Source organism: Gymnoscopelus microlampas (assembly GCF_963454915.1).
Source record: "Gymnoscopelus microlampas genome assembly, chromosome: 9".
Lineage (NCBI taxonomy): Eukaryota > Metazoa > Chordata > Actinopteri > Myctophiformes > Myctophidae > Gymnoscopelus > Gymnoscopelus microlampas.
In genome coordinates, this window is record NC_139946.1 from 42,391,803 (window position 1) to 42,408,919 (window position 17,117).

Below are 17,117 nucleotides of genomic sequence, written 5' to 3' on the forward strand. Positions count from 1 at the left end.
GTATATTTCAAGCCGCTATGCCCTGAAGGATCAGTTTGTTTTCAGGTTTCTTCGCTGTTACTGCCTCAACGAAACAGAACTTTTCTGTTGCCTAAAGCAACAACCAAGGGCTTTGTATGTTTTTTTTTTCCGTAAGCCCTGCAGAGACAATAGATAGATGCCTGTTAATAATTATAATTACCGGCCAGTTGAAATCTGCCAATGGGCGGTAAATGATGGCTATCAGAAACCCTGATTCAGATTGCTTATTGGAGTCCCTAGTTATTCTTGGCTGGTGTGTGTTTAATTCTCCTATTTCCCTGCATGTATGTGCGTCCTTCTGTACTTTTGCATGAGCACAAATACTGTAGGCCTGTGTTTGTTTGAATGCAAACTTCTTTCTTCATTAGCCCTACTAGAGGCAGACAGGTCCCAAACAAGATATACCAATCCGTCCCAAACAAGATATAGCCTATTGTGCACCTTCATGTTCCCTGGATGATGAACCCTACTGATTTTGGTATCCCCACTCTCTTTCCTCTTTCCGTCACCCATAAGCCAAATTGTCCCCTTGCATACACAATTACTCACAATAACAAGATAGCCATCAACTTTGCCGAATGTATTCGTGTTGCCTGGAGGATGAACCCTAACCATTCAGTTCAACCGACTTTGGGCTGGTTGGGTATACGGAACAGCATGGCCCATAGAGGCAGCTAGCTGGGCTTTTAGACACTTAGTTGTCTCTGTCTCTTTCCATCTGCCTCTGTCTTAAGATTTCTCACAGCCTGCCTAATCAAACGGTTTGCCCACCTGCCTTGCCTGCCTGTCGGTCAGTTTGTCTCTGCACAGTTGTCTGCCTTTCTGGTGGTCTCTCTATCTCTCAGTATGTCTATCCATCTCTGTGTGTGTCTGTATGGCTGACTGTTTACTCTGACCTTCAGAGCTTGACATAAACCTAGGGCATGATGGACACACTCTTAGTGTCTCGGTGGTCTGAATATGTGTTGTACTTGGCTCCACTCTTTGTTTGTATTCAGGCAAAACAAATGTCCAGGGGGTGCAGGCAGGCCATAAGTGCGTACATTATATTTTGATTTAGTGAATGTTACCATCCTAACATAAACAATAATACTATAAGGACTCGATATCCAAAATGTACAGAATGTAATGTTTTACACTTGATATTGTGTGATTTCACTGCACGGTCACCACCTTTGCTGCACCTTTTGTTATTGTGGTGGGTAAGAGCTAACTGCGGCTAACATAAATAAAGACAGACACAAACCTGCACATTTCAGGAGTCAGAGGCCATTTGCTTGTTCTTTCACGTTAGTTTATGAGGAATTCATGAGGAATTGAATATTGTGGACCCAAGAAACCGAACACCTTCAGCTATGCATCACTAGATGAATATGAAATGCAGAGGTTTGGTTTAGAGGGAAAAAAAAGAGCAGACCAAGTAAAACAAATAAGTTTAATCTGAAACACAATTTTATACAATATAGTGGGGCTCCCTGCTTCATATCTCTCAGCTAGGGGGTCCTTGCCCTGAAAAAACGTTGGAAGACCCCTCGCCTAGAGGGATATTTGAGCTGTGATTGGCTAGTTCATCGTTAGGCCTACTGGCCGAACAAGGCCGTAACTTCATCAGTCAGTGAATGACTCGGCCAGTTAATCAGTCAGTCAATCAGTGACATTCACGATATAGGGTTTGGCCTTCTGGGTCCGGCCGAAACGCATGGATTTATCTCTCTATAATGTCTTTATGGGACTGTAAGTGTCCCTGGGCACCACAGATACAAGACTCTGCAGTACTTAAGAGGCAGCAATATGCCCTTCATCACGCCACTTCTCCTCAATCTTATTCACTCTGCAGCCCCTTAGCTTGGCAACACTCACTGTGTCAAAGCTGCAACAGTTTTACAGTTTTCCCATCTTCAGACTCGATCTGGTTGACAGCCCAGAGTCATTTTCTGGCATCATCTGGCATGGAGTGATGGGAAAGGAGGAGGAGGTTTCGTTTGTGTCTCTTGGAGACCCGACTGACTTACTGACTGACTGTTAAAGGGGCACAAAGCTGCTTTATGATGCCTTTAATCTCGGATATCTTCTTTAGCTCATTAGCTTTCTTGCTGTTGTTTATCTCACTCCGTTTATTGCTCTCTAATGCTTTATTTCATTGTTTCTGTTTTCTCTCACACACCCTCTCATTGAACCATCACACTTAGGACAGACAGCCTATCACTCTTTATACGTACGCACACCACCCCTGTGTGTGTGTGTGTGTGTGTGTGTGTGTGTGTGTGTGTGTGTGTGTGTGTGTGTGTGTGTGTGTGTGTGTGTGTGTGTGTGTGTGTGTGTGTGTGTGTGTGTGTGTGTGTGCGTGCGTGCGTGCGTGCGTGCGTGTGTGCGTACTATGTATCACCAGAAGGCAGTTAATGAGACACAGATGGTTTTTGGGGGTGTGATTCTCTAACTAAAGTTTAATTAATGGAAACACACATGCACATGTGTGCACACACACACACACACACACACACACACACGCACACGCACACGCACACGCACACGCACACGCACACACACACACACACAGTTGTAAACCCTGACATTGTAAAAATGGTCATCAGCCCAAAGTACAGCAGAGGACGGCTCAGACTATGGATGCAGAGGTGTAACACGTATTAGCATACAGTCTCTCTGGAGGAGGAACAAGAAGGCTAAGACCCATCCATCATTGTCAAAGCATCACCTTCTATTTCTATGTAAGTGAATGGCTGCTAGAGTTAGAACAGTCGCCAGAATATCTTTGGACATCCTGTCCTGTCCGAGACAATGCCCGTCTGTCCGCTGTCCTTTCTGCTGGACATTTACATTTTGGGATTTATTTGCATCAGATGCAAATTTTTTTTATAGTGCGAATGCTTCGATGTGTCTCACATGGTTCTCTGTTGTAGTTTTCGCAACAACAAAGAAAGTACTGGCATGAATGGTATTGTGAATATAATTCATTGGTTCAAAAAGTGCGGTCCGGGGACCCCCAGGGGTCCTTGGTGGGGTTGGGGTACCAGGGGGTCCCCAACTTTATACTTTGGCCATTCAAAAATAGCAGATATACAAGCTCATAGCGCGGCACCGAGTGCCGCGCTATGAGCTTGGGGGTCCAGGGACCCCCAGCGTATGTTATGTCCGTCCGCCCGTATGAGCACGGGATTTTAAACAGCTATAACTCCAGTTTGCAGCATGCCACCAAGTCCAAATTTGGTATGTGGACTTAGACCACCAATAGGGCCGAGCATGAATTGCTGAAGTTATGAAAGAGGGGTCCAGGGACCCCCAGCGTATGTTATGTCCGTCCGCCCGTATGAGCACGGGATGAGCACGGGATTTTAAACAGCTATAACTCCAGTTTGCAGCATGCCACCAAGTCCAAATTTGGTATGTGGACTTAGACCACCAATACGGGACGAGCATGAATTGCTGAAGCCCCGCCCCCTCTGTCTTCCCATTGGCTGGCCTTTAAACAGCCATAACTCAAGTTCGCAGCATGCTACGGAGTACAAATTTTGTACATGGACTAAAACCACCAATAGGGACGAACTGTAATTACTTAAGCCCCGCCCCCTCTGTCTGCCCATTGGCTGGGCTTTAAACAGCCATCATTCCAGTTTGCAGCATGCTACCAAGTACAAATTTGGTAAGTGGACTCAGACCACCAATAGGGACGAACTGAAATGAGTTAAGCCCCGCCCCAAAGGCACCGCTTCCTTCACACAGGGTGTGATTTTTTTTAAATGCAAACATTTTGAACTCAAATATTTGCTTCTGGGGGTCCCTGGCACAACATATTCTCAGTCGGGGGTCCGTGACCGAATACATACGAATTTGGGGGTCCTTGGCACAAAAAGGTTTGAGAACCACTGATATAATTCACTCCGATGCAGACAGCACCACATCGCCTGAGCATTCAAATTTGAAAAAACAAAACAGAACGTGCCGGTAGTGAGCATGGAAGGCCCAGAACACTCCATGCCCATTGACTAGGAATGGGCTGTTACATGGCTCATGTAGAACAGCTGGGTCCAATCATCTACTGCACGAAAGAGTTCATGAAAGAGCTATTTTTTTATAATGCAGGTTGTCATTCCAACCAAAAACTGTACCAGGAGGTGATGTCACTAATTGGCACTTCTCACCCAGAGAGGAGGGGAGTGATGATTGAAATCACACTGTGCTGTCTGGTTGGAATGAAGACCTGCATAGCACTCAGCCCACATGATTGGACACCAATTCACCCCTTTTCACGGCAGCCAATTGACATGAAATAGTAGGGTAATCAAAGGTGATAGGCAGCGGTGGCCTAGTGGTTAGAGGGGCGGCCTTGATACCGGAAGGTCCCTAGTTCGATTCCCCAATTCATCACATCAATCATGAATCACCGCTGAATAGCCCTTGAGCAAGGCTTCCATGCAGGGTCCGGCTGGAAACAAGCTTCGTGCTTAGTCCGACACCCTGGGTAAACAACAAACTTTGCTTTGCTTTGCTTTTGATATGATAGTAATTAAGGTTGTATTCAATTTTGGTCAAACTGAGTCGGGGTGTTGCTATTAGGGTGCATGTTGACTTACTGGAAAGGCTCTGCTACACTAAATGGAACAGAACCTCCATTCTTATCAACTATCATTGTACAAGTGTCTCTACTATTTCGTGTCAATGTGGCTGCAATTCTTTTTTGTTTGTATCCATTGGATACAATCATACGGTTCACTGCAGCTCAACAGTCAGAGTGTCTTCACAAATGTCTTCTAAATCCTAACAGTTTTTTGAAAAAATCAGTGGTTCCCAAACTTTTTCATGTCAAGGACCCCCAAACTTATATGTTTTTGGCTGCTGGTCCCCATCAAAATATGCTGTTCCAGGGACCCCCAGAAGCAAATATTTGAGTTAAAAATGGTGTTTAAAAAAATATAGGTATTCAAAGATTTGCACAAATATTCAAGATTTAAAAAAAAATAGCAGATCTACAAGCTTGTACCATGGCACCGCGTGTAGATCTGCTATATTTGAATAGCCAAAGTATAAAATAATGGTTATAGCTAAAATCTAAAATGACAGAGATGCGTTCCCGGATTCAATGGGTTAAAGGCTTGAAGACCATTGTCTGTGATGGTATCGACTACATGCTCTGGTAGGACAGCAGTGTGGAGAATGGCTCTGTCCAGCGTGTGTGTTTTGGAGCCTGGGAAGCTGAGAGCATGTTCTGGTGTGGCTGTGCAGTGCAAAGATTTTGTCAAATGCGTTGCTCGTCGCACGTTTTACTCTGGGAGTGTGTACACATGTAATCAAATGCCATTTGCTTACATTTGTACACACATAAGTTACACGTTTACAAATGAATACTGAGGATTTTACTGTGAGAGAATGCTGAACTCTTGGAATGACTCGGATGCATTGCTATGACAGCAGCAACTCCTCCAGCTCATTGCAGGAGCAGATCTCAATACATCAGCTTATTATCATTCAACATTTTGCAACGCCTTACATTATTGATAACTGCAGAATCATTAGTTAATCATAGTATCAGCCCTTGACAGATCCATAATTTAATCTCCCGAATGGCACAATAACTCAGCCTTCAACAGTCCTCAACTTATCTCTTTTTGCCATCGTAGTTCATATTTCTCTATCTCTCTCACACACACACACACACGTGCACACTCACTCACACACACACACACGCACGCGCGCACTCACACACACACACACACTCCCCTTTCCCATCCTCCCTCTCTCTGTACGCTGAGTGAAAGTATACAAATGTTATCTTAGCCCATTGAGACCTGAAGCCGATTCTACATGTCTCCTAAATCCCAACAGTTTTCTGAAAAACGTATGTTTCTATATCAGTAGTTCTCAATCTTTTTCATGTCAAGGACCCCCAAAATTATATGTATTTGGCCGCCGACCCCCATCAAAATATTTTGTTGCAGGCACCCCCCAGATGCAAAGATTTGAGTTAAAAATGTTCGCTTTAAACAATATATATTTTCAAAGATTTGCACACATTTTCACGAATTTTCAAAAATAGCAGATCTACAAGCTCGTAGCGCGGCACTCGGTGCCGCGCTATGAGCTTGTATATCTGCTATTTTTGAATAGCCCAAAGTGTAAATTAATGCTTTTTAGCTCAAATCTAAAAATGACACAGTTCCAGGTCTTAATGGGTTAGATTAACACTGAGAACGTTACTGTGTACTCTCTCTCTGGCGAGGGAGAAAGAAAAAGTAAAGCATAAGGGAGATACGATAAAGAGAAGAAATGTTTCTTGTATTTGGTTGGTTCAACCTTGGTTTTCCTTCTATGTGAAACTTTTTTCATTATGGCTTTATTAATTCTGTGAGTTCCACTGTGTGACACTGTGACACATTTTGAATTGAGACATACATCACACTGTCCCAAGGAGGACGTGACATTGGCAATGTCCCGCTGGACCAAGGTTCTCTCTCTCTCTCCCTCCCTCCCTGTCTTCACCTTTTTTCTCAGTTATCTGAATCCTAATAACCTCTCCACCCTTATCCATTATCTCATGCCTCTCAGGGCCGTATTATCAGGGTTATTTTTATTTTATTTATATTTTTTTAACGCTAACAAAACAGATGGTGTCTGACGATGTTTACTAAGGTCCCGTACTGTTGTACTGTGTGACCTGAGAGAAAAGTGGCACCACTGGAAATAGCCGACGTTGTGTTCATGCATTATGTATTTTAATATGCTCTGATAGTGGACCACCCACATATGAGAGGAGAGATTGAAAATGCATCCATATGCCCTGCTCAAAGGTGATGTGCAGTAAGTGATAAAATGTTTTGTTTAAAGGTTGAAGCTCTATGTTCCAATAGCAATCACTGCTATACGTTTTTAAATCATTAACAGGGGGTCTCTCCAGCTCTTTAATGAACAGAAAATATATGTATTGCAGTTCAGTATACCAATTTTATCCAATCAGGAGAGAGGACTCAGGATAAATAAGTGAAATTGGAAGTGATGACACAAAGAAATGAGCAGCCAAAATTTGAACTGTAACACTATCAAATTGAAGCTGATTAATGGGTTATTTCTCCTGATTGGCTGAAATTGGCAACCCACCTGAAAATGTATTTACTGTTTATTAAAGAGCTGGAGAGATGGGGAGAACCCTCTTACTGAACAAACACTCAATAGTAATGATTAATATCACAATAAAGAGCTTTAACCTTTTAACAAAACACTTTTTGTTTTGACCTAAACATATCACTTACCCTACAGTACCTATAAGCATAAACAAACTGCCTTACAGGAACAATGTTGTTGTTTTTTTGGTTAGAAGGCACATGACTGAATTTTATCAGGCGCTTTAAATAGCAGCAGTGAATTTAAAGCAGCTGTGCTCATACGTCTTAGTAAATAACGCCGCTAAATTGAACATTCATGGTGCCACAAATGTTTACGGCCCAGGTGGTAATTACCCACATGCTTAGTAAATATGCCCCCAAATCTCTCCTTCTGCTCAATGGACCCTTCCTCTTCACCTCAATCACTCTTTCTTTCTCTATCTCTCTTCAATTGTCTTTTAGCACATAGGTATGTGGTGTAAAGCGTCATTCCCACCGGGCACGATAACTATATATATAACTATATCGTTCCCCATTGTATTTCTTTTATAGTCGGTGTGAATTCTGCCATCCACTTGACTTAGAACGATTTTTAAAACTATACTTTTATAGTTACAGTTATAGTGCTCGCTCAGTGTGAATGGCCCTTAAGTGTGCCAGACAAGATATCGTGTAACTACTGACTGGATTGCCATGGAATTTGCTGTGCGCTTGCATGATCCCCGGAGGATGAATCCTACTGATTTTGGTGCCTTTCATGCCCTTAGGCCAGAATTCCTTATTGCACACAAGATATCTCAAAATCTAAATGTGCAAAGAGCATAAGAAGTGAGAGAGGGACTCTGTGTGAGGACTTGGTTGCTCTTCTCTTTCTCCCTCTCTCTCTTGCTTTTCTCTCTCTCTCTCTCCCTGGGGTGGCTGTAGCTTAGTGGGTAGAGAGGCCGCCTGGTAATCAGAAGGTCACCGGTTCGCCCCCCCCGGCCCCAGTCTTATGTGTCAAAAGTGTCCTTGAGGAAGACACTTAATCCCTAACTGCTCCCCTCTGAGCGCTCAGCATAACCAACCATCTGCAAAGCCGTCAGCTTGGGTGAAGCTGAAACTGGATTCACGAAGGTCTCCCCTCCCTCCCCTCCCCTTCGAGTGGTGTAAAGTAACTAAGTACATTTACTCAAGTACTGTACTTCTGTACAATTTTGAGGTACTTTACTGGAGTATTTTCGATTGTCTATACTTTCACTTCTACTCCACTACATCTCAGAGGCAAATATTGTACTTTTACAATACTTTCTTACTGTACTTTCTACAATTATTTGAAAACTTACTTTGCAGATATACATTATTACATTATAAAACATACATTAACCACTTTAGCCATATTTTATACCTACTGTAGGCTATTTGAAAATGGACGATCTACAAGCTCGGAACGCGTTGTGAGCTTGTAGATCTGCTATTTTCAAACATTTTAGTAATTTCACTTTTGGTACTTTAAGTACATTTTGTCCCCTTCCTCCTACATTAACCCTATGTCTCTCCTCCTCTCCCCTCTCCCCTCTCTGGTTCCAGGTTCCTCCAGAGGAGTCCTCTCTGCTGTTGGCTAGCCCCAGGATGCTGCTCCCTGCGTCTGTTGTACCGGCTCCTCCAGCCACCCCCCTGTCCATCCACCACCAGATCCAGCTGCTACAGCAGCAACTCACGCAGCAACAGCAGCAGACGCACGTGGCCGTGGCACAGGTAGGTCTCTCTCTCTAGCTCAGTGGCTCTCAAACCTTTTCATGTCAAGGAACCCCCGACTTGACACTTGTTAGCCCCACATTTGAAAAGATATGCCAGGCGTGGACTCCCATAAGAGAAGATTTTTATGGCTCTAGCAGTGATTCTCAACCATTTTAATTTGGACCCCCAGTTTGACATGCATTAGGCTACGGACCCCCATGTAATGGCATTTCTATCTCTGGGACCCCAATTTATATTGTAAAATATAAAAATATAAAAAATATAAAACACTCTGAGAGTGTACAAATGGTTCCATTTGTACACTCTCAGAGTTACAGACACAGAGCAGAGTTGCAGTCGGTAGCGCTGTCGCCTCACAGCTAGAAGGTCCTGGGTTCGATTCCCGCCAGGGACGCTGTGGGCGCTGGGGGCGTGTTCTCTCCTCCACGTCATCGGCGCCCATACCCATAGGTGGGGTTGGCGAAAGGGCCTACTCTGTGTGGAGTTTGCATGTTCTCTCCGTGTCTCCTAGGGTAGTTAATACCCTCACAAAAACATGTAGTAATCCTGGTCACTATACTGCCTCCCCCTGGTCAGCCGGGGCGTCTGATGGAGGAGAAGGGAACTGGTTGGAATAACGTGTTCCTTCCACGCGCTATGTCCAACCAGGGAAACTCCCCCCTGTCGGGTGATAAGAAGCGGCCTGCTTGCTCCTCATGCATTGAAGGAGGCATGAGCTTCAGCTTGGGCTCTCCCTAGGCTGGCAGAGTGTAGGTAGTGCCCAGGATTACGTAGGCAATTGGCACTGGGTGAAAAAAATGTGGGTTACAAAATCGTGGGATAAAAAAAAAAAAAAAAAAAAAAAAACAGAGTTACAGACACATAAGGGTCCATTTCCCAACTATCCATCATTTAGCTGAGGACCCCCTGGAACTCCCTCAAGGACCCCTGGGGGTCCCCGGACCCCACTTTGAGAACCAATGCTCTAGCTATCTCACTCACTTACTCGCTCTCTCTCACTCTCACTCTCACTCTCTCTCACACACACACTCACACACACAATACTCTTTTTGGGTGCTATTCCTACTCCCTAATGGTCTTCACCATACAAGTGAGCTCTATTTGTGTGCCTAGTTGTATTATAGAGCCTATTTCTCTCTGTGTGCATACTAATACAGCTGGAAAGCCTTGAAGCAACAAAGCCTTGAATCAACAACCTCTTATTCATGTCACAGAGAAAGAGAAAGGCTCCCTAAGGACCACGGTACACCAAACAACAATTTTGTCAACAGTAATGCATTTCATACTTTTGTTACAGCTGACTTGCAAACCACAACAAAAGATGGATTAACCCATTGAGACCTGAAGCCGATTCTACTCCTAGTCTCCTAAATCTCAACAGTTTTGTGAAAAACGTATGTTTCTATATCAGTGGTGCTCAACCTTTTTCATGTCAAGGACCCCCAAAATTATATGTATTTGGCCGCGGACCCCCATCAAAATATTTTGTTCCAGGGACCCCCAGAAGCAAAGATTTGAGTTAAAAATGTTCGCTTTAGAAATATATATATTCAAAGATTTGCACACATTTTCACGATTTTTCAAAAATATCAGATCTACAAGCTCATAGCGCGGCACTCGGTGCCGCGCTATGAGCTTGTAGATCTGCTATTTTTGAATAGCCCAAAGTGTAAAATAATGCTTTTTAGCTCAAATCTAAAAATGACACAGTTCCAGGTCTTAATGGGTTAAGGTGTATTGAGGACAAATGTTTATTAACTAAACAAAATTAACAATAACCCTAACCCAAACAAATGAAACAAAGCCATAGGGTTGCTCCTGCAGACTGAGGGAGGGAGCTAACTAAAGGAGTAACCCATGGAGATCTCCGACTTCATTTGGCCAGTCTATAATGTCAATCATCTTCTGACGTACTTATGACGTACCGGTATGACTATACATTTGGGCAAGGTTTCAGCCTTAATCGAACCCCTTTGACGTCCATTGTCAAATTAAAGTTAAATATTTGAAGAATTCTATAATATATTTTGAAAAAGGCAGCGGTTTGTGAGATTTGCCCCGGACGAGCAGACAGACGTACAGACAGACAATACGGACGACGGTACTGTAGATGAGTCTACCTCCTTTAGAACCATGGTGTAAAAATACCAAGGGGTTCTGGTCTGTTTGAACAATAACAGGCTATGGAGAGAAGCCAACGTAGACCTCAACATGTTATAAGGCCCACAACAAAGCCAAAGCCAAACCTCCTCAATTGTAATTGTAATTTCTCTGGGAATGAGAGCATTTCTTATAGAAATAACAGACGGGGGTGGTCGATGCCTTTTATCAACCTCCTGAATCAGAACAGCTTCTCCTCCAGTACCAGCACCACTTGCATCTACAGCACCTCTAGTTTAAATGGGGCAGTAAAATTGGGAACAGCAAGAACTGGAAAGCTACATTAAAAAAAAGTTAACAGTCTGAAATGCCTGCTTGCACTTTGAATCCCAGACCTATAAACTAGTGTTCGTCAGCGTTCTTGGGCAGGGGTGCCAAGCAGTCTTGCCCATGCCCGGTATAAAACGATCTCCAAAGCCCCCCCTTCCCCCCCACGTTCCGACTGCGCTGAGTGGTCATAACTCATTCACAATGCATGTTCCATTTGCACACGGCAAAGGAGCTCTCATCTCCCACATGCAAATCCAAATATAGCATAATAGGCTACATAGGCTATAATAATAGGCATAATAGGATATAAACTACAAGGGTAGCTCCACCACCAAAATCCTATTAGACACAGGCTATCATTCCAATCCCAAATGCAATGCTTTGAAGTTGTCCATGGAAAATTATGTAAAAAAACGTGTTATTTAATGATCTGAACATTAGCCTGCGATATGTCAGATTTGCATGGAAAACGATAAATATATCACCAAAAGGTAGGCCTATATGCTTCATTATTGCACACATTACAAACCATTTAATTACTGTTAATAACCCAACATTGCCTTTTAATGTCAACTTTAATGTCATTTCCTTTAGTGTCAGGATGCCCGACTATTTCATCCACCACAGCTTGCCAACACGTACTGTGGCTGCTTCGCCCTTAGGCTGCTCTGTAGGGTTCGTGACTCCCACACCAACACAGGTGTCCTGCATTCAGGTCGTCAGTCTGGAGCTGGACCTGAAACAGAAAGAAAACACGGACATAAAAACACCAGTATAACACTTTTTGATATAACAGCTGAGAGTAATTGTCTCTAAACCACATTAACTGCTCAAAGAACAGAGACGAGCCGAGTACCTCTTAGAGTTCAACGGGTGAAGACTCCAGTCCAGGTAGTGACGAGGTGCTCACAAAGTCAAAACAGAAACACAGGCCCGGATCACTGGCCTAGGGGTCTGGGCACCTAGGCTCAATGTAGCCTGACAGCGTGTTGCGGGTTCGAGTCCCGTTCCCAACGACCTTTGCTGCATGTCTCTCCTCGTTTCTCTCTCCCTCTTTCCTGTCTTATCTTTTTATCAATAAAAAGCCAAAAACAAATCTTTCAATTACATTTTTTTATAAAAACAGGCACAAGATGGGTTCAATCAAATGGGTAAACTCAAAGCACACTCGAGCAAGGATTTGGTTAAAAAGCCTTAAAGTTTAATTAGACGACAGGGATACATATTAAAAACAATAAAATGCCGAAGACGCCGGTTTTACTGCGGCCTCGTCTCCCACGACACTGACATGCAGTTCTGCAATACTACTGTATTACAGTACCAAGCCTGTCTAACCACTGTGAGACGCCACTAAGTACTACAGCAGCTATTACTAGCTCACATTATCATACACACATTTGCAAGGCTGTGCACGCTCTTAACCCATTAAGACCTGGAACGCATCTGTGTCATTTTTAGATTTGAGCTAAAAAAGCATTATTTTACACTTTGGCTATTCATAAATAGCAGATATACAAGCTCATAGCGCGGCACCGAGTGCCGCGTTACGAGCTTGTATATCTGCTATTTATGAAAAATTGTGAAAAATGTGTGCAAATCTTTGAATATATTTATTTTTAAAGGGAACATTTTTAACTCAAATCTTTGCTTCTGGGGGTCCCTGGAACAACATATCTTGAGATGGGGGTCCGCAGCCAAATACATATCATTTTGGGGGTCCTTGACATGAAAAAGATTGAGCACCACTGATATAGAAACATATGTTTTTCAGAATATTGTTGGGATTTAGGAGACATGTAGAATCGGCTTCAGGTCTTAATGGGTATTAAGTGAACACATGCAGTGCACACAACTCACAAGCACACAAAATCTCATACGCACATGTCTGCACTCCAGGTACCCTTAGGAAAAGGTCACTAGATTAGGAAACACAATTTCATAGCATCACACATGTGCGCGGCACACGCACGCACGCACGCACGCACGCACGCACGCACGCACGCACGCACGCGCACACACACACACACACACACACACACACACACACACCCACCCTAGAACAACAACTAACCCTGAAGTGTCACAGGATATTTAACTGTGATATATGTCATTAGACAGCAGGGGTCCTGATTTAGCTGCCCTACTCAAAGTCCCTATTCAAAACGAGCCAAGTTTTCCCCTTCTTCCCTGTGTTGAACATTTATACCCTAAACTCACGTTGATACTCAGGAGTTTGCCAGGACATAATGTAACTATGCTTACAGTGATTCTTGTCACTGACTGCTGGACATTTTATGTGGTAGAATTTGAAAATACTTCCCAGCTCTTGATGCATTGCATTCTACTGAGGCCAGTGTCAAAGGTAGAAACAACACTATCCACCAAACAGGATCTAGAGGATTTAAAATATATATTTATCACAGTTGTTTTGTTGGACAAGAGGTCCCTTTCACTTCTCTTCCATTCTTTCAGGAGTTCTAAAAGTATTTCACTTAAAAGTTAACCACAGTTGTACTCAATCATCCTGTTAGACTCTCCCTGCCTCTCTCCACCTTTTTGCTTTTACAGACCCACCACAAATTATCCTCAACCCACCGTGAAATCCAAGAGTGTACAAATGGAACCAAATGGACCCATAAGGGTTGATTTGGTCCCATTGTTTACTCTCTAAGTTATTCATTAATTCTATGTGTTCTATTGTGCTGCTGACTAGAGCAGGGGTCTTCAACAGGGGGTCCGGGACCCCTAGGGGATTCTCAGAGCTACTACAGGGGGTCCGCCAAATCTTTGTGTGATAGGATTTAGTTTTTTTTACATTAACCAGTGCCACTTGAACCCTAGAATTCCTTTTCTGAGGGGAACAATAGCCGAAAATAGCAGATCTACAAGCTCTCAACGCCTCGCAGCGCGAGACGTTGAGAGCTTGTAGATCGGCTATTTTTGGCAAAGAGGCTATAGGTGTAGAGGGAAAAAAGAGCAGACTAAGTAAAAAGAATCTGAAACACAATTTTATACAATATAGAGGGGGTCTCTGCTTCATCTCTTTCTCAGCTAGGGGGTCCTTGGCCTGAAAACGTGGCCAACCCCTGGACTAGAGCAGTGCGTGCACCTCAAAAATAGGTGCAAAGTCTGCAAACTCTTATTATTATTTGATAGATCAACAATAGTTACTACTATCTACTTGTTATTCGTGTCTGCTGTGGAGCGGTAAAGGTCACCCAGTGTGAAATCTTTCAAACCCTGAGGTGGTTCTGTGTGACCTATGAGCTCTTAACTCTCTGCTAGCTTTCTTTCTGCTAACGCAGAGCCTCCCCGCGGGCCAGAGTTACTCACAACACAACACATAGCCTCCCCTGGACCAGACTCTTTAACAGTTAGAACCCCTGTGGCATCTAAATTATAGCTTGCAAGCTCAGTCTAGCTATATTTCCGGCAAAACTATTTGCAGTGATTGACCTTTCCTTTAAACGCCATGCCCATATGAATTCAATTGAAGTAAAACATTTGGGAAAGCTGGATGAATTGGTGAGTGCAGTAACTACATCTTGGAGTAACGCAACGTATTTGAAGTAATTAAATGGCTGTTTTATACACACATGAACTAGAGGTGTGGAAATTAATCGATTCTAAAAATGCATTGCGATCCGGACGATTCGATGCAGTGACATTATGTGATAGATTATAGCCTAAGGTTTATTGTTGATTTTTCAGTTACTTCCAAAGACAAAGTCGCATTGACCTAGTGCTTTATGTTAAGCTATACATGATAACGCTACTGATGCTCCCTCTGAGGGATTGTAGCGAGTCTGAGATCAAGTCAAAATAAAAAAAAGTCACCCAGTATTTTCAAAGCTGACAATCTGGGCACATCTCTCAGTCAAATCATCTGTGATGTTAACGCCGAAGTACAACCGATCTACACGCTCACAACACCGCAATGTGATGCGATGTGAGCGTGTAGATCAGCTATGTTGAGTCATATTTTGCCTCTCGTCCTCCGGCTGCCTCATAGGGGTCAATAGATACTTATGCTACAGATGCGATGTGAAAACCTTATTTTTGTAAATAGGCAGCACAATTGTAAAAGTTGTAATGCACTTCAGAATGATTTATGATTTGCTTTTGAGGACTGAACATTTTCAAAATAAGTATGCTAGACCTATACAATTTATTTATTTTGGTTTAATTTAATGTGAAGAAATGTACGTTTGAAGGAATGCGACTATTATGCACATCACGTTAAAGTACGTTATAAAAGTAAAAGGCCTTTATAATAGTATTTGACTGCTTGTATTAACTGATGAAAAAGTACCCATTAGCAAGTATTCAACTCTCTCTCTCTCTCTCTCTCTCTCTCTCTCTCTCTCTGTGTACTGTACAGCTCTGGATCCCTTTGGGTCTCAGGCTTTTATGTGTAAATTTAAAGTATCCCACGGGGATATCACAGATGATTATTACTTGCCCACACACACAAACGTATTTGTTTTTCTTTGTGTTTTTTTCACTTAGCGGGTTAATGTATCACCCCTTGTCAAAGGAAATGCTTACAGATATTTATGAGGAAGAGAGACATGTTGATATAAAAATACATCATAAATACACAAACAGACAGATATACAGTAGAAATGACTAGTCATGTTTAATGCAAGTAAGCACTTCAGACAGACATAATTACATAATTATGGCTCTTCATCCATATTGACAGGCACGGCATACGCACGCACAGACGGCGCACGCACACGGCGAACGCACACACAGCGCACGTACTCTCTCCTTTTCTCTCTCTCTCTCTCTTCTTGCATTCATATTGAGTCATATTACAACTGGACCAGTGTCCAGCCTTCACTGATGGAGCTAGCCCTCCTCACTCTTTAAGATAGACCCCAGCAAAGTTTACGTGTGTGTGTGTGTGTGTGTGTGTGTGTGTGTGTGTGTGTGTGTGTGTGTGTGTGTGTGTGTGTGTGTGTGTGTGTGTGTGTGTGTGTGTGTGTGTGTGTGTGTGTGTGTGTGTGTGTGTCTGTGTGTGTCTGTGTCTGTGTGTGTGTGTGGGGCAGTCTTATCAGGCTGTCATTGACTACTGGTAAAGGCCTTTTTCAGCCTGTAGCCTTCAAGGTTGTACTTAGACTCAAATGGTCTGTCCTTCCATCCGTCCGTCCTTCCTTCCTTAAATGTGCATACAAACAGCATATACTGTATACTGAATAAGACTGCAACCAGGATAAGCATTCCTCATACTGTGTGGTGGAAACAACTGATACGGAAAGAAGTATGATCTTGTCTTTGGATATTGTTTGTCATACTATTTCAAAACAATGTTGGTCAATGATCTTTCACCAAGGTCAGCCAAGTTAGTTTATTCATTTTTGTGTATAGTTGTAGGAGCAGACTGCCGATGGACACCCTCGTCCTTGGGTCAGTTTCAAACAAATGAAATAAAAAAAAGCAAAGGGGCTGAGAAGCTCATCCCTAATCAGCAGTGAAGGACAACCTAAGGGGTCATTCCGAACTCTCCATGGATATAGCATTTTGCTCTGCCGTGCACATTAACTGTGTTGATAAGCACCATAGAAACCCATCAATCCAGGCTGGCAAAGTGCCGATCTGTTGCAAATGTACCGAAACACGTCCCACACAATGTATCAAGCCACTTCTGAGCTAATGGGTGATTTTCTGCACTACAGTGCCTCTGTATTTAGGCCACGCCATGGAATCACTGTGTGGAAGTCCCAATTTCTTTTTTTAATGAAGTCAGAAGTGAAAGTATAGTGGCTGTTTGAAGTGGATCTTTTAAAAATGATGAAGTGTTCTGTTTCTGTC

At 43.1% G+C, this 17,117-nt stretch overlaps 1 protein-coding gene across 1 annotated transcript in view; it reads left to right on the plus strand.

Annotated features, from left to right (window-relative positions):
• Window positions 1–17,117, plus strand: part of LOC311051846 (carboxyl-terminal PDZ ligand of neuronal nitric oxide synthase protein-like) — a 229,191-nt gene that overhangs the window by 153,120 nt on the left and 58,954 nt on the right. The window contains exon 8 of the mRNA XM_084066511.1: window positions 8,700–8,867. Coding sequence (XP_083922637.1) covers window positions 8,700–8,867 — 168 coding nt within the window. The remainder of the gene's footprint in view (window positions 1–8,699; window positions 8,868–17,117) is intronic.